Source organism: Ipomoea triloba, chromosome 7, assembly GCF_003576645.1.
Source record: "Ipomoea triloba cultivar NCNSP0323 chromosome 7, ASM357664v1".
NCBI classification, from domain to species: Eukaryota; Viridiplantae; Streptophyta; class Magnoliopsida; order Solanales; family Convolvulaceae; genus Ipomoea; species Ipomoea triloba.
This window is the reverse complement of record NC_044922.1, coordinates 28,309,212-28,327,145: the sequence shown is the minus strand read 5'-3', so window position 1 is coordinate 28,327,145 and position 17,934 is coordinate 28,309,212. Positions and strand designations below refer to the sequence as shown.

Below are 17,934 nucleotides of genomic sequence, written 5' to 3'. Positions count from 1 at the left end.
TTTTTTTTTTTTTTTTTTTTTTTAAAAAAATTACTATTGGGATCGGATGTGTCAATTTGTAAAGAACTACATGGAAGTCAACCTGCTAATTAGGTTGCTATATAGTTGACCGACGACTCAAGGTGATACCATGAATATGGTACTCCTATTGAGTCAAACTTGTAGTTATTAAGTTAATAATCTGACCAACTTGGTTGAGATTAATTTCTAACAATTTTTATGTTATGAACATGGGTTCACCTTACATTATAGACTTTGATCTAAAAATTATACTTTTACAATTAACTTATTATATGTTTGTAGTTAACAAATTATGTTGAAAGCATATAATATGTTAACGGTAGGATAGACACATAATAATATGCATGTGTATGTAGTTAGTAAATTATATTCCTTTAATTTATTTATAGATACAAAATTTGTTAACGGTGAGACTGTTTCACATATCCTTATTTGTGAGATGGCTCAAGTCAATGTAATACATATACTAAAAAATCTAATACTAATTAGAAATGAATTATTTGTTACTTATAAGAGAAAATGTAATACTTTTACATTTTGATGTAAACGTATTATATTTTTCATAAAAAGTATTACATATTTCAATTCCTTATATAAGTAATGTTGGCAATTGTTTGTTATTTCATCAAAATATTAACTTTTTCTTTGAAAGTATTACATTTTCGAATATAAGCAAAAAACATTTTATTCTTTATTAGTGTTACATTTTCTAGTATAAGTGTTACATTTGATCCTGACCCGACCGTCTCACAGATAAGATAAGCAAAGATTTGTGAGACGACCTAATTTTTGTTATTTGTTAATTGTGGATTATTCCTTAAGCATCTAACTTTATTTTCTTTGACTTGACTTGCTGCAATATAATCTAGAATCCGGGTGATCCAAAACTGCAAGGCAACCCCATTTTGACAACACCTTGGAGGCAAGGAAATATTTGCGAGGATTTACTGATGCTAGAGAATCAGGTTCCCTTTTTCATTCTTGTCAAAGTGTATGCTATACTGACCAACGAAGAAGAATCAGAAAATTGTTTGAAGAAGCTGGCGATGCAGTTCTTCAAACAAGTTGAATTCGGAAGAGCTGGCGGCGATTCAGTAGAAGTTACATTAGCAGACAACCCCAAACATTTGCTGGATTTGTTCCATAGAAGTTTTGTTGTAGTGGTGGAGGACAGAACATCGTCGTCATCGTCGCGGCCGGTGCCTATAATGGAAACAAATTACTGGGTAAGACGTGCTTCAGCACTCAGTTCAAATGGACTCAGTTTCATCGGAACCAACAAAGGCAACCCACTGGATATTAAGGTCAGTGACTACATAGGACGTTTGAGAGTTCCAACACTTTGTATCAACGACAGAACTGTCACTGTCCTCAAAAACCTGGTGGCATACGAGCAAGGGTCGCCTCTAACAAACCCATATTTCACTACCCTCGCAATCTTCTTCTTCAATATTGCACCCAATGCCGAGGAAATCAAACTTCTGAGGGAGGCAGACATTATCAACCACCAATTAGAAGATGATGGAGCGGCCGCTCTTCTTCTGAAACAACTCTACGAAGCCTCCCAGAATTGCTTTAATGCTTGCCTCATCAAACGTCATCTTCAACTCATTGAGGAATACCATATATCTTATATAGCCTGGGTTAAGAGTTCCCTGATGAAGATGATAGGTGGGGCGGCGACCAAGCTCGTGTGCCAGGCTGTTGTGTTCTTAATTGCTATTTTCTTCTATGACAAGTTTGGTAGAGCATGGATGATGGCGTTCACACTAGCAACACAACACAAAGGAACTTGAGTAATATCTTTTTGGAGGCTCAACAATCTTTTTCTCTAGATTATATATATTAAATGTATTTTCATTTTCCATGTGTCTTTTACAATTCCTAGAATTTAAATGTCATTATGCTGTTTCTTAATTTCATGCCTATATAATTCCTTATTCTGCTTTCTTTATCAGTTGATATTCAGAGCCATTAAGTTCCCAGGCAACATACAAGATAGCTGTGCATCCCTCTCAAATTGTTACCAGAACTCTATCAGCTTGGAGCTAGCTTAGCGCTTTGTAATCTGTCTGACACTCCTGAATAACAAACTACACACTATTTGAATGGGTTAAGATTTAATATCCGAGAACGAATGGCTTTGGCTCTAGTTTGAACTGTTCATGAATCCTATAATATGGCTTTGCAGGTTCTCTAGCATTAGTAAATCCTCACAAATTGTTGGCAGCATCTAACGCGTTGTAAAGACCAAATTGTTTGGTAATTCTCCCTCACCCTGCATATATAATACTTGTTATATTTTTAATAGTATAGAAACTATATATATATATATATATGTGTGTGTGTGTTTGTTCATAATCAGATGCGAACTAACCTAATGTGCAAATCTGTGAACTTCTGAAGGATTGCACCACACTTACTATACGATTGCACCTCACCCAGATATGATGGCACCTCAATGTCCTCCAATTCAGGCATGTTTGAAACCATAGCGGTGCAATCATATAGTGGTTGCAGTGTAATCTTTTAAACATTCGCAGGTTAAGTTTGATTTTCACATGGTTATGATTTTAGACAGGCCGGCCCGCGGGCCATGCTATTTAATATATATATATATATATATATATATATATATATATATAATACTGAGTATATATATATAGTTGTCTGTTGCCTCAAATCTCCTAATGCGCCTCCAAACCTCACGCCTCTGCGGCTCTGCCCTCTGCTCTCTGCTCCAGAGTCCAAACCTCACTATCCGTGCCTCCGTCACTTAGCAACTCGCACGGTCCACGCCCAAGCCTCCTCTTTCCTGTGAGTTTTATCTTTATCTATCTCTCTGTTATCCACTTTCTGGAATGAAAATCGTTTGTTTTTTCTTTTGATTGTAATCCTTGGTATCATTGTTTTGTGGCAAACTGTAATTCCTCTCAGTATTTGGTTTTCTAAGACTCCTGTCTAGACATTGGGTTGCCGTGTTCTTATTTTCTGGCTGATGTTACAAATTTTAACCTGATAAGAGTTTGATAGTTAATGTAGTATTTTTAAAATGTTAATTTTGGAGAAATTTTAGGAAAATTAGATGGGAATCATGGGATCCAGTAGAAAATGCAGTTTGTCTGCAACTTCCTAATTACAAATATACAATAATGATTGGCATTTAGCAATAATTATAGGCTCTAAATTTTGTAAATTTTTTTTTTTTTTTTTTTTGAAAACAATTTTGTAAATTTGTTGATTAGATGGCACTAAGAGGTGTTTGGCAACTTCAGAAGCTGGTAGTGAGCTACTGTGATTGGGGAGGCAGCAGCAGGGGTTTAAGGTATGGATTAGTTAAAATTTTGTGTATTGTATAAGGTGCAGGCATGCAGTTTTTTTGTATCATTATCAAAATTTTGAAATTACACTCTTTATATTTGTATGTAAACCTTATTGTGAACTCAATTAACTTGTTAATTACCGTTTCTGCTTGAGAAGGTTTAACAAAAGCATGGATCTTGATGAAATCGACATGTTTTGCATCCTGGTTTTCCTTTGGTTTCTACCATTGCAATTCCATTTGAGACCTTGACTATCTTCACCTTCTTGACTCTGACTTAACCAACTGAATTGTATTATGTTCTGAACATCAATGAGGAATATCTTGTTAACTCGATCTAAGCTATTTTGTGGGTTAAACTCTTAAAGATTTATTGTACTTATTATATGTTGTACCATAAAACATAATCTTGTCAAAGTGACTTGTAAAGTGAGGCTTGCTGTAAATTCTCCTCAAGTTAGGGAACATATTCTGTGCTGTTTTGTAGAAATGCTCATTGCTGTTTTAAGTTAAAATGCTTGATACTAAATGATACTGGAACTTGGGCAAAATGAGGAAACATAAGAGTTAAATTATGAATTGGTAGTTGCTATATTAAAGAATGGATGGGCATTTGACATAAAATTTGCTGGAAATGTGTATGCAATAGCTAAATTTAACAGTGAAAAAATGATTGCTAGGTGCCTATGGCAATTAATTACAATTGTTTTTATGTATTAGGGCATTTGTTGAGTCTCATTTGCCAGCATTCAAAGAGGTCAATCCTCATCTGGAAGTGGTCACTGAGCTCAATCGTGGTCAACATCCGTTTTTGAAGGGATTATACAGTAAGAATATCCAATCCCCCCCACTTGCTAAAAATAGAAAGAAAGAAATTTGCAACCATATATGCTTCAGGATGTGTGAATATATGAAAACTCAACTTGTTTTATGATTTCTTGACTGCATTCAGCACCATTTTGAGTTTATTTTTGCAGCTTGTATCACATGAAATTGCGGTAAACAATTAGCCATCATATAATTTTGTCATGTGTGTGGATGTGTGGGCCGTGGGTAATATCTGTCCCGTTGTCTTGTTATGACATATGAATCACATGTTCGGCTTTGATGTCCAGAAAACAAGAATGAGCGAGCTGTATCTGTTAAAAACTTGAATCCGGAGGAAATTGTGTTACAAGCTACGAGGCTAAGGAATTCGTTAGGGCGAAAGGTGGTGAAGATGAAGACTAGACATGTTACTAAACACCCAAGTGTTCAAGGCACATGGAGTACAGAATTGAAGATGTAATGCCACAAAGGACCTTTGGTTTGTTTTCTTGGGAGACTCCATTTTGGCCCTGCAATATTAGCTCTGTTTTTATAGCCAAACTTGATATCTATTGTATAATCTTCTGTGTTTTGGTGAAACTTTTAGCTCAAGAATGTTAAGTTATGCCTATTAAATAAACAACTTTTCAATCCAATTTTTTTATTCAAAAAGTTTATTTTCAAAAGACAAATGCTAATAGAAGTAACGCATGTCTAGAAGGAAGAAGCATAAGCTAAAAATGGCGCACCTTAAGTGTTAAAATGGTGTACCTTAAGTATTAACATTGGTCGCACCTTCAGTTAATAATATAACAATGGCGCACCTTAAGTGATACAGAACAAAGTCTTAAAAATAATTTTCCTAGGCTTGTCTTTACTTTTCTGCCAATGAGTTTGACGTGCAAGGGTTGCATGTGCAGTTGTCCCTGACCTGATATACTGAAATCTGATTTAAATTATTGTACCCGTTAAGCTATCCTATAATCTGATCACTCATACAAAGTAACAAGTCAATAATACTATTGGATTACAAAGCCTCTATTCAGAGATGGTTTTCAGTACTTGACAACCCCAACATTCTGGGCTTTGCCCAGAACAGAGTCTAGGTTGCCCTCATACAGACCCAAATTTTTAGCCAAAGCAAAGCCAGCATGCATCCCATCAACAGCTGCACTCACAATTCCACCTGCATAGCCTGCTCCCTCTCCGACCGGATACAGCGCTTTCAACGACGTGCTCTCGAATGTGTCGCTTCTCCGGGAGATTTGAACCGGAGAACTAGTTCTCGTCTGATGCGAAACATAGAGAAAGTCGACAGTTATAATCAACCGAGAAATATACAATCTGCCTGGGAGGCAACCCCAACCAAGTTGGTCGGGATGTTAGCTTGGTAACCATAAAGTTTCAAGTTCAACTCTGAACTCCCAGTAATAACAACCTATTGACCTTCTTGGTTTGAGCCAGTCAATTATGGACAACCTAGGTTGGTTTACCTCCTTGTGGTTCTTTGTCAGCTAGGATCACAAGGCGTGGTTTACCCAGTGCACACTCTCACATGTATTGGCAAAAAGAAACGTATAATTGCTTGCATACTAAAGGTCGTACCTCAACTCCGTGAAGAAGGGCGCTGCTAGAAATGAATCCCGGTAACTGAATTCCATATTCAGGAAGAGAAGCATAAAGGGTGTAAGTTGTATTATACTAAAACTTCGCTTAAAGAGAAGGAATGATGGGAAAACGGGGAGAATAGACTAAGACCTCTTCGTCAAACATCAGAATTGATTTTTGCAGAGCCTCGGTTATATGGTTGGGAAATAGTTCGTGGAGATTTGCTGCTTTTACTCCTAACCGATAACTCGAGGATGGTAGTGGTGCTACTGCAAACAAAGTTTAAGAACACTTTAACCAACACCGATATGATGATGATGATGATGATGATGATGATGATGAAAACAGATAAAAGACTCGACCTGATGCTTTGTTGCCAAGAAAATCAGTCACGGTTTGCACAGGTACGACAAAACTGCCCCCACCCATTACAGCTGCCCTTCGTTCAAATGTTCTCTGAACATCACCACTTTCACTCGTCAAAACTTTGCAAAAATTTTAAGCGGTAGAAAGGAGTTTGCTCTGTTACTCAATATGGCTAACCTTTATCGTGAACGTTAGCACAATCAACATCTAAGAACTTCTGTAAAACTAAACTAAGATGCAAACTGGAGAATAAACATGTGTCGAATCACTTCGAAAGGTACCTGAAACTCGACTCCAGCAAGGGGTCCGTTTAAACCTAAAGTAGAAAAATCCTTTGGCGAGACAGTGACGACTAGTGCAGCATTTGCCCACCTAGATGATCTTCGAGAAAACGACATGCCATTGATACAGAGTTCTGAAGGATTTGTACTTGTGAGAACGACCTGCCAAAACCTAGACAAGTGAAGCCACTGAATTCCGCAAATATACTTTTATATATGCCTCTCGAGTCTCAAAGCGCAAATATTTGGGTATAATAGCAAAACTAATCTCGCAATCACATATGTTCCAGCATCCATTTGACCTAGATTAAAAACCAATTCACACACAAGAAAAGCAGTAGTGATACCTGGCCACCAGGACACATACAAAACGAGTAACAGCTACGCCCGGTTGATCTCGATTCCGGAGAATCCGTGCCATCACTACTTAGATGCTCCATGACCTTGTAATCAGCAACCGGAACTCTCCCACGTCCACTATTAATCTCACTGGCTAATTCCGAATACTGCAGATTACCACATGAGCAAAAATTAGCGTTACATACTTCAAAATGACAACAAATGGGCAAGCATGTATGTTTACCGCATACCTGAATGGTGTTTATTAATTCTTGCGGGTGCTCCACACGAAAACCAACCTGTTTTATTACACAGTTTAATATGCATCCATGGCTTGTTAATGGAGAATAAGTATGACACAAAACTCTGTTCTAATACACGAGAAATGGACCAAAGCAAATGAAAGGTTCAAATATCAAATACTCACGGCAAAATCTTTTTGGACAAGGTTCACATTATGAGAAAGAAGCATTTCGTATGTGTCACGAGCAGAATGCCCAACGGCTAAAACAACTGCGTCATATCCCAACTTCTGACCGATAGACCGTTGGCTGTCACTTGAATCGGAGACCTTGACTCCCGCCACGTATCCATCCTCTACAAGTAGATCATCAACCCTCGTCCCGAACTTGATTGTAACCTAATCATATTTTTGTTTATAATGAGAGAACACTAATACGATGACCAGGCACCCAGTTATAGAGGGGTAAATAAAAAAGTCTAAATCAAAACTCACACCCAATTCTTGTAGGTGGCGCCGAAAGTTTCGAAGTAGCGGAACCAATTTATCAGTTCCAAGATGAGGCTTTCCATCGACCAAAATTTTCTTTGGAGCGCCAAATTGAACCAATGTCTTCAAAACCTGAAATTCAAGTACATGGTATCCAAGTTACAAATACACATCATTGGGATAACAAGCATTACGGTATTTTGTTCCAGCAGCCACTTACTGCTAAAACGGCACTACTGTTTCTACCAATTCTAGTAACTAGCTTCCCGTCGCTCCAAGTACCTGCACCACCCTGTAAGCCATAAGTCCTTAATAAATAAATAGTGAAAAGCTATTCAACTGCCATAATCAAGCAAGTTCTTTAAGTAGATAACCATTGAAATGTTTGAACAATAAATTGAGAAGATTCATTATGTATTTTTATTCTTAATTGTTAGAATCTAAGATTGGGTAACGGTCACTTAACTGGACTGTAATGCACATCGCCCAAACTACTCTAAAAGACTGAATACAGTCAATTAGCTAGTCTAATACGGAGTACATGGCATTCTAATCCCATATGTTTCTTATTTTTCAATTTGGGATTCTTAACACTAATGATTAATGACAACCTTTGCAGAAATGAAGGCTACCAACACTACCATGTATGAGCAAGATTGCACGACCAAAATTAAGAGTAAAGATATGGTTCCAAGATATAACCTCCCCAAAGCAAAAGTTGCTTTCTCCTTCTAACATCCTTCGAACTACCAAAGCACCAATATCACGCCCCCTCTGCTCAACCGCCTTCCCTCTTTCAAGTAATGTAACATCAGCACCAAATTCAGCAAGCACCAGGGAAGCAAACAAGCCAGCAGGTCCACTGCCAACAACAGCAACTTTCGGTTTTCTAATAACGGGCAACCTGTACGAACCACTGGAGATATTGCTATCAACTCCTTCAGTAGAATCAGAAGTCTGATCTAACTCTCTGCAAGAATGTATTATACTCGTTATATCACCAGAAATTCTATTGTCAAAAATATGCTCGACAAGTCCAGCTTTGGGTTCCAACTCAGAGATGAAATCCCAGGTGCGAGGCTCTAAGCTTATAAGTTTAGGGACATCCATATCCACAGTATAGACAAATTTTGGTTCCTTCTGTAGCTGCAATAGTGCAATCAAGCAAATAAGATAGTGAATAGAGGGTAACAAATCACCAACATACACATTTGCATTGAAAATTGCTACTCTCATAAAAGAAATTGGTGCTACATTGGCATATGTTATTAACTATTAAGGAGTTATATTTTTCCACCAAATTATACAACGGTTATAATATAAAGATATTCACTTTGCTCACATTGAATCAAACATTGGAGAAAATATCCTAGAATGCTGACTTCACTAAATTGATACAAAGCAAAGGCCAAGTAATGGGAGAACATGACTCAGGATAAAGTCTGGCAGTCGCAGTGTGGGGGTTACAATGTGGTGGGCTCCTTGTGGGCACCAGGCACTGGTCCTCTCACCTAATGAGCCCCTGAGTCACCGTGATTTATGCTTCTACTATCCTGTCGAGGCCGGTGTGGGGCCCTGGGGGCAAGGGAGTGGGAAAGTAATGAGAGAACAAAATTTTCCAACATTTTCATTTTTCAATGCCAATGTGGCAATCAATGCAAGGAAGCCTAGGAGTGGCTGAAACTTGTACATTTAAATTGACTTCAAATGATTAAAAATGAACTTTTATTACAGTTCTTTACTCAATTGAACATAAATGCAAAAGGATTCCATCCCAATACATAAAAATGGGAGCCTGCATGACAAAACAAAACAAAACAAAATAAAAAAGCATAACCAGAAGCCTCACATATGACAAACCTTGCGGGCATCAAAAGATTTTCTAATAACAGTAAATGCTTCTGGCGGCAACATGGAAGCGACCTACAACATAAACATGGGCATTCAATTAAGAAATGACACAACTTTTGGGAAAATCAATAACCTTTCAGGTCATAATTAAGCACCCAAAAAAAATGCAAGCAAATATTACCGGAAAGTCAAGAACTTTAGCGATTTCTTGAAGCAAAGCATCGGAAACGTCGAGGAAATCTTTGCCAGGATCTGTATGAACCGAGACGCCGAGATTGGACAGCCTCCAAATGCCCTCGAACTTGTTTTTCACATCAAGCTGAGCTTTTTGCTGCAACTTGAGCTTCTTTTTCTCCGATGGGTACCTCAATTTCCCGGTTCTTTTGGTCCTCTGAGCGCATGTTATATGCAGATGTTTTGGGGGCGAAACAGAGGGCTTGGATTTGCGGAATGGGAATTTGGGATTGGAATAGAAGGAGGAGGAACGGAGAGGAAATAGAAGCTTAGGAATGGCAATGGACATGGCTTTGAAGAATGGTGGATGGACAGTGTAGTTTGTGGATAAGAAGAGGGGTTTTAGTTAGGGCTTTTGTTTTAACTGTTTTGAATCAGAAAATGGCCAGAGCGGTTGGTAGTTTGGTACCATTTATATGCTAATAGTAAATTTAATATCATAAGAAATTAAATCGCAAATAACATCAGTCTCGTTAATTGAATCAAAACATAAAATAAGACATTGATTACACGAGGGTTTACAAATCTCGTTATGTTTACTTGCATATTGCACCAGTGTACCGTTTACTTGCATATTGCACTAGTGTACCGTTATGATAGTGATTAATTTTAAGGCAGTATAAATTTTTATTTTTTGGTAATAAAAAAAACTTACAATTATCCAAGAATATGTGTTGGGTAACTTCACTGATGACCACACAAAAGATATATACTACACTAAAAAAACTACGTGCGATGGTCTTGATCAAAAAGATATTAATAAGAAACGATGTGTGAGTAGTTAACATTTTAGGGCACTCATACTATATGATTATAATAAGAACAATTTAAATTTGTGGCAATATCATTCCCCTATATATACATATCTATAATTATAGACTAATATAATATACGGAGTATTCATTGCAATTCTTAATTTATTCGTTACCAAAAAATAAATAAATAAACATTTTGAATCATTTTGTTGGATGGCCCTTCTCGTATGGATCTTGCAATTCTTAATTTATTCGTTACCAAAAAATAAATAAATAAACATTTTGAATCATTTTGTTGGATGGCCCTTCTCGTATGGATCTTTTATGTGCACAAGGAGCCCATATTCGAGACGGGGTTAAATCTTCACCATGTCGCTGAAAGTAAATCTTAAGTAAAACTTCTCATCTACTATATGAATGCACGGGATGCCTATTCACCTTCCTTTGCCAGAAAATTGGCAAACCACAATGCAGACTCCTTTGGATACCTTGTTAAATTATTCTTAAAATCAACAAAAATTATACCAAAACGAACTGTGTACCCCTCGTTCCATTCAAAATTATCCATCAACGACCAAACAAAATAACCTTTCACGTTCACCCCTTCACTGCAAATCAAATTTTTACATAATTCGTTAGATCATCATCAAGAAAACTATTTTAAAAAATATATTAGGAGCAAATAAAACAACAACAATAATAATAATAACTCACTTGATTGCCTTTGAGATATAGAAAATATGTTCCCGGTGATAGTTTAGTCGGTTATAATCAAGACGTGCTTCCGAAAGCATTAAATTTGAATTGTTTACTTCATCGTAACCTATGAAAAACATATATTTAACAAAGTTATACAATAATTTTTATTTTCATATAAAGAAAATTCTATGATTTTTCTATAGGTAATAGGTTACACCAATTGTTTTAACCGAAACAACAGCTTTAAAATATTAACATAAACTTTTTTTTTTTAAGAAAAGTATAATTTTGTCAAATTATTTGTTGGACTGCAAAGCATTATCGCAAAATATTATAAAAAAATATAATTTTTATATTTCTTGTTAAGAATGACAATATAAGGGGACAGAACAAGGAATATACCCCTAATCCCTATTCTTGCGACCCTGCCCCGTTCCTCATCCCCATCATCATTCTTATAGAAAATTTTGGGGACGGGAAATCCTCTCATCCCTTCCCCACCCGGCCCCCTTCCCCTATATCAAACTTGTAGTTGAACTAATTTTTTTACAAAAAAAAAAACAAAAACAAAAAACAAAAACAAAACAAAACAAAACAAAATAATGTAGTGGGGTTGGCAGGGAGGGATATCTACGTCCCTAGCAAAAAATGAATACAACTCTTCATTTTTGTTCTTGTTGAAGCGGAAATTGTGGATCCTTACTGGGTTGAGGAGAGATTATCATCACTATTTCTTGCAACTTTTTATAAGGAAATAGAGAAATAGTATTTTATTACCATTTTCAGTGATGTAGATGAGTGGAACATTGTATGTCTTTTTTACATAATGCAAGAGCTTGTAAATTCCTTGTGGATAAACATATAGCCATTCAGATGCCCCCTGAAATCATTTATTAAAAAAACATGTTAAACAGAGAAGATTATCTAATGAAAGAAATTCCATTAATTTTTAAGAAAGAATTTGGGTTTGGAACTTCATAAAATACATACCCTTGGACCAATTGGGATTCCATTCCTTTCAGCTGCAAAAATTGACACAGAGAAAATTAGAAAAAAAAAAAAAAGGAAATTATTTTAATGCTAAATATATTATAGACACTCAGAATTATTATTTGGACTTACTTAAGGTGGTAACTTGGGAATCAGTGAGAGCACTCAGAATTCCATTTGTGGGAGTGGATTCACTATCAGTTGCATAGCAAGATGTATAGTAATTCAATCCAAGAAAATCAAATGATTCTATTAACTTCTTGGATTCTTCTTTTGAAAATTGGGGGAGACGATTCCCAACCAACTTTCTCATACTCCCAGGATAATCTCCTTTTGTTAATGGATCCAAAAACCTGAAATTTAAAACCAAAAAAATAAAATAAAATAAAATAAATTCAATATGAAAGTATAGTATATTCACATACAAATAAATAGTTAGGTTGTGTGTTAAAGAACGTGTATTTTTCTCTATTAATTCAATGAAGATGTTCTAAGAATATAATTCTATATTCTTCAGAAAAGAATATAATTCTATATACGTGAGTTCAAATTCTCGAGCTTATACTTAAATTTAAGTTAATTAGTTAAAAAGGAAAATAATAAATTAGGCAGGTGGCATGAAAGAGTACACTTACCATCCAAGCATAAAGTCAAGACCTCTTTGGGCAGCTTGTTTGTCACTGTCACTACTTTCATTGAGAGGCTCCATCCATTGTGATATCAGTGTTATCCCAATCTTTCCTTTTTGAATTTTCTGCAATAATAATATTATAGTTAATAACTTAAATTAAATTACACAATAATTAAATGGCTATACATATACACTACAACACAATCAAATCATTACTGAAAATTGCCCTTGGATATGATTAACTAAATCAAAATTTAGTCTTATTGTAAGCAGGCATTAGTGTACAAACATTTAGAGACCTACACGGTCAGTTGAGCTTATCTCGCATTCACCCATCTCTAAGCTATGAGCATTTAACTTTAGGGTTAAAACTTATAAATTATTATTAAAAATATATATTTATTTATTTTTAGTGGGACCCTAAGCTAGCTTAGAAAAAGTTATTATATTATAAATCATGGCATGGCACATGCATGAACAATAAAACCATAAAATAATTGAAGTTTTTTTTTTTTTGAAAATAATAATTAAAGTAGTTGCCAAAGACTTGTGGTCTAGTGGCACCCGGTGTCCCGGTTTACACTCCCACATGGATGATGGGAGTGAGTTCGAGCCTCGGGAAAAAAAAACGACGAAAAGCATCAATGACATAATTAAAGGTCAAAAAGTGTGTGTTTTTTTTTATTTATGTGAAAGCCAACCATCGCTACCTTCGCTACCTAACCGGCAAAAGATTACAAGAAAGTCAACTAACCTAGAATATCTATAGCTAACTGAATTCAACCCAGAAAGTCAATATACGGACTCTATAAGAGTATTTCTTTTAATATATACTCCGTAATAATTAAATCAAAGACAAAGGGTGTCATAACATTTGTTTTTAAATACCTGGAATTTTTGGCGATACAGCTCCACAATAGCAGAATGAGCAAGAAGCAGATTGTGACCGACCAAATATGGCTCTATACTAGGATCTCCATTGTCCGAAATTTTCGCCTTGGACGATGACAATCGCCATGGAAAACATCCGCCTTTGTTGTTGTCTGGTTTTTTAGCCGACAAAGACAAAGAAGAAGAAGATCCTCTGCCAGGCGCAAATGTCCCATTTGCATAGCCATTAGTTGTGAACATGTATGGTTCATTCATGGTGATCCACTTCTTCACCCTGTCTCCAAACTCCCAAAAACATAGCTCCGCATATTCACAATAATCCTTCCTGTTTTAATAATAAATTAAACAGGATTAAGGTGTCGATCGAGAATGTATTGATTTGTACAAATGATCGAGTTGTATAATTTAATGTACACTGGCATGATGTCTATTAATACGACACCTTAAAATTATGTGGAAGGTTAAGAATATTGGGTTAAATTACTTACAGAATTCTTGGGCTTAAAAAGCCACCATACTCATCTTCCAATGCTTGAGGAACATCCCAATGAAACATAGTAACAAATGGCTGGATACCTGCCAGACACAATACGTAAATCACATTAAGAAAATCTGATTCGGTGAGACAAATATTTTGAGTGGTAAGAAAAGTTCATAACCACCTCTGTGACTGTAAATCTGTAATAGCCCGCAACTCAGTGCGATGGGTTCGATCCAAAGGGTCATAGAAAAAGTAAATAACACTAGAAAGATTATGTAGAAAGAGTTCGACTGACAAAGTGTTAGGCAAAAATCAAATTCAGTCTTTTTACTTTAAAATGCATTTTTTACAATTATTAAATCCCAATAAATTAGAGTAAACACTGTACCATTAGCTAGAAGCTCATTTATAAAGTTGTTGTAGAAGTTGATTCCCTCTCTGTTAATGCCAGCACTCAGTCTTCCTCCTGAAAATTAATTTAATTTATAAAAATTTTATTTTTAAAAACTAAAAATAAAAATTTATTAGTTTATTTCAATTTATTTTTTATTTTTCATTATTATTACCTGGCAATATTCTTGACCAAGAAATGGAGAATCTGTAAACATCTAGCCCAAGTTTCTTCATTATCTGGACATCCTCCTAGAACGAAACAAAAATTAAGGAAATTTTAATAATTATAAAAAAAAAAAAAGGAACCAAATTAATATCTAAGTATCTAAATACTACGTAGTACTAATTAATTAGCATTAGAGTCTTAATTCCCCAACAATTACCTTGTATCTATGATAAACATCAATAGCCATAGAAGCATTAGTCCCATCCGTCACTGTACCTGCGGTTCAATTAACACATATTATTCTTAACTACCCAACCAATTATATCTTTGATTTTGGAGAAAAGCTTCCAACCACCACTACTGAAATACGGAGTATGTATTTTGGATGAAAAACGTCTTTTAAGTTATAACCCTAGTCAGCAACGAATCCTAAAAAAGGTAAACTAATTTAAATTAGTCATAGTTAACCGACTTAAATTGAAAAGACTAATTATCTACTAACTTGGTTGAAGTTGCCCTCAACGAATTATATCTACTAATACGTTAACGCAATACAAAATTCTTTATGGCATGTTTGGTTCATAAAATAGGCGTCTGAAATTGAATAACTTCCCAATAATAGACATATTCTTTTATTGGGTAAGAACTTGTATAATCTCAATGTTCCTGAGAATAAACTATTTTCATACAAGGGGAATAACTGTAATATTAGTAACACCTTGTATTAAATTTCTATTCATTAAACCAACCAAACACTAGAATAACATTCTTAAATTCTAATGGTTCAGTAAATCAAACAAAAGAATACAAATCCTATTATATTCCATGTCTATTCCATTTTCCCTGAAATAATTTTCCTATTTCTTTAAAATTCATTCCGTGAACTAAACATGCTATCAAATATTAACAACTTCAACTAAGTTGAATAATTAACTTAGTAGTAATACGAAGTAATATTTTAAGTCATTGTAATTGTAATAGAGTCAATAGTAAAAAATAAAAAATAAAAAAAAAGAAGAAGTCCGACTCTCATAAAAGTTGTCAACCTTTTTGGTCTAAAGGTGATCAGCTTTGAAAGCCAACTTTCAAATAATTACAGTAAACTTTTTCGTAAATTAAAAAAAATCAAGATACCTTTTTGCTTAGTGAAGGTATCCCAAATGCAAGGTTTCCGACCACCATCATTTGCTGCTCCTTCCGTCTATAATTTCAGTGAAAAACTTTTATTTTTCTAAATTACCAGAGAGAGAGAGAAAAAAATGTAAATAAAGAAATTAAACAGCCTATAAAAACGCCGGCGAATTGAACCTGATAAGCCGACGATGATGCACCGAATAAGAAGTCGTCTGGGAAGTCACTCCGGCAAACCTGGAACTTCCGGCCGGTTCCGGCGAGATGATTATCCATTTTCTTATCGCCGCCGTACATGTTCCTATGCAAGCTGGTTTTAATGAAAAACAAAACAGAAACCTTAATATATATATACACGATCGAGGAGAGGAGAATATATGTGTGTGTTCTGGAACGAAGATTTTCTAGGAAGATATATATAAGAGGTGTCTATGTATTTATGAGTCGTATGTTATAGGTGGCATGCTGACAAATTAAAGACGAAACATGGTGGCATTATCCGACCAAATATTTGAACTTTGAAAAACATGTAAATTAGAAAAATAAAATTCAACCAACCCGGCGAGCAACGCGGAATTGAATATAATTATTGTTTTTATTTACCGGTCCCGTAATTACTATCAGAATGTGTGTTTTTGATAAGGCGGGACATAATTATTGATGTGTTTGATTGTTCTTTTATTTATGTTTTTTCGCAGTTGCTATTTGAATGTGTGTTTTGGATAAGGCGGAATATAATTATTGGTGTGCTTTATTGTTCTTCTATTTATGCATTTACGCTGATATCTGAATATGTGTATTGGATAAGCCAGAATATAATTATTGGTGTGTTTTATTATTCTTCTATTTATGCCTTTATTCACTATGTCTAGCTTAGGTACTTTTCCTTTTTTCCTTTTGATCATTTTAGGGTCTATAATTACTATCTAAAATTAGATTTTAGCTGATGTGGAATACATTATATTTTTCATGCTAGACTAATTTTAAGCTCTTAAAAATTTTCACCCAAGAGCGTTAGAGGAAGTAAATTGTGAACCGTCCAATCAGTTCTCAATTTTCATCCACAATGAATTTTTGTCACTACTTTTGATTTTTTTTAATATTTTATTGTTGTTGTATATATGTATGCCTTTATTATATATATTCCTGTGTTGTATATGTACTTAGCAATGTTTTAAAGAAAATTATTCTAAATGACACTTCATTGAAACTTGGTGGAATACGTGCTGATTTTAGCTCAAAATTTCGAATTGCACCCCAATCTAGAATACTCGCTCCCACTGTTTTGGTCAAAATAATGAGAGAATTGGATGAGATTAATTGAGAAATCACGAGATCCCTAATTACGTATACACTAAAATTTAAATTCTACACTTGATGATTGTTAGTAAAACTAAGCTATCAATTTATCGAATATTGTTTTGTGCCTACTTTTTTGGGAATTATTGTACTGTGAAAATGGGTGGATGATGTTGTTGGCACGCATGCAAAACATTATTCTTGTGACAATATAATTGTATTACTCCGCACGAATATGCAAAACGAGGACGGATAACGTTATCCTAGGACATTATATGATTCGATCGGTCGGGTTTTTAATTAACCAGACCAAATTATACAAAATCCGGCCTATATATGGTATTTTATTTTTGAAACCAATCCTATGATATTGATGATCGTTACGTTGTTTGTTGGTGCATATATAGGAAAAATAATCATTGAATTAACAAACACATTATTATATATAATTAATCCAATCTTATGAGGTAGGATTATTGATTATTACAGCAATTTAGATAAGTTGATCAGACAATTAGCTTAATAACTACAACGTTCCAATTAGCCTTCTATGTTTGAAATGCTCATATATAAGTAATCTAGTTTGGTTTACTTTCTTATGATCTTTTACCGGTTAGGGTTAGAAGATGATTGTACCCAAAATTATATATCTTTGAGTTGGTTTGCTAAATTGTAATAACATCAAATAAGACTTTCACTAACTTGAAATTTACGTATAGAAAAGTCAAGCGGCATAGTTGTGACCCCTCCCAAGTGAGAGATCACAGGTTCGATCCCCCGTGGGGGCGTTGGCTCGTTGTGCAACAGTAGGTTGAGAAAAGTATGTATAAACAGATACTACATTGTAACAGAGTCAATAATACTCAAAAAAAAAAAAGTCACATTAATTGGTTGATAGATATGTGGAAGGTTACTATGGCATGATAAAATTTGGTACCA

The 17,934-nt window shown here is 35.0% G+C and overlaps 4 protein-coding genes across 4 annotated transcripts in view; 2 read left to right on the top strand and 2 right to left on the bottom strand.

Annotated features, from left to right (window-relative positions):
• LOC116024470 (UPF0481 protein At3g47200-like) overlaps positions 1–1,817 on the top strand; it is a 2,960-nt gene extending 1,143 nt beyond the window's left edge. The window contains exon 2 of the mRNA XM_031265364.1: positions 891–1,817. Within this exon, the coding sequence (XP_031121224.1) occupies positions 891–1,817 (927 nt within the window). The remainder of the gene's footprint in view (positions 1–890) is intronic.
• A 901-nt stretch (positions 1,818–2,718) lies between these two features.
• On the top strand, positions 2,719–4,806 carry LOC116024986 (54S ribosomal protein L51, mitochondrial-like). The gene is made up of 4 exons (XM_031266036.1): positions 2,719–2,838; positions 3,267–3,346; positions 4,064–4,170; positions 4,459–4,806. The coding sequence occupies exons 2-4, from the start codon at positions 3,267–3,269 to the stop codon at positions 4,629–4,631; spliced, it is 360 nt and encodes a 119-aa protein (XP_031121896.1). The 5' UTR covers positions 2,719–2,838; the 3' UTR covers positions 4,632–4,806.
• A 99-nt stretch (positions 4,807–4,905) lies between these two features.
• LOC116024984 (uncharacterized protein Cbei_0202) lies at positions 4,906–10,223 on the bottom strand. The gene is made up of 13 exons (XM_031266034.1): positions 9,507–10,223; positions 9,335–9,397; positions 8,177–8,620; positions 7,695–7,766; positions 7,481–7,606; positions 7,172–7,384; positions 6,996–7,043; positions 6,753–6,911; positions 6,406–6,567; positions 6,121–6,214; positions 5,909–6,027; positions 5,756–5,800; positions 4,906–5,439 (listed from the first exon to the last, which is right to left on the bottom strand). Exons 1-13 carry the CDS (start codon positions 9,846–9,848, stop codon positions 5,206–5,208), a joined length of 2,121 nt encoding a protein of 706 aa, XP_031121894.1. The 5' UTR covers positions 9,849–10,223; the 3' UTR covers positions 4,906–5,205.
• Positions 10,224–10,540: 317 nt separating this feature from the next.
• On the bottom strand, positions 10,541–16,101 carry LOC116024985 (raucaffricine-O-beta-D-glucosidase-like). Its single transcript, XM_031266035.1, has 13 exons — positions 15,874–16,101; positions 15,700–15,766; positions 14,783–14,841; positions 14,573–14,648; positions 14,395–14,472; positions 14,014–14,101; positions 13,523–13,850; positions 12,639–12,757; positions 12,136–12,356; positions 12,004–12,035; positions 11,791–11,893; positions 11,029–11,137; positions 10,541–10,922 (listed from the first exon to the last, which is right to left on the bottom strand). Exons 1-13 carry the CDS (start codon positions 15,991–15,993, stop codon positions 10,745–10,747), a joined length of 1,578 nt encoding a protein of 525 aa, XP_031121895.1. The 5' UTR covers positions 15,994–16,101; the 3' UTR covers positions 10,541–10,744.
• Between the last annotated feature and the right edge of the window lie 1,833 nt (positions 16,102–17,934).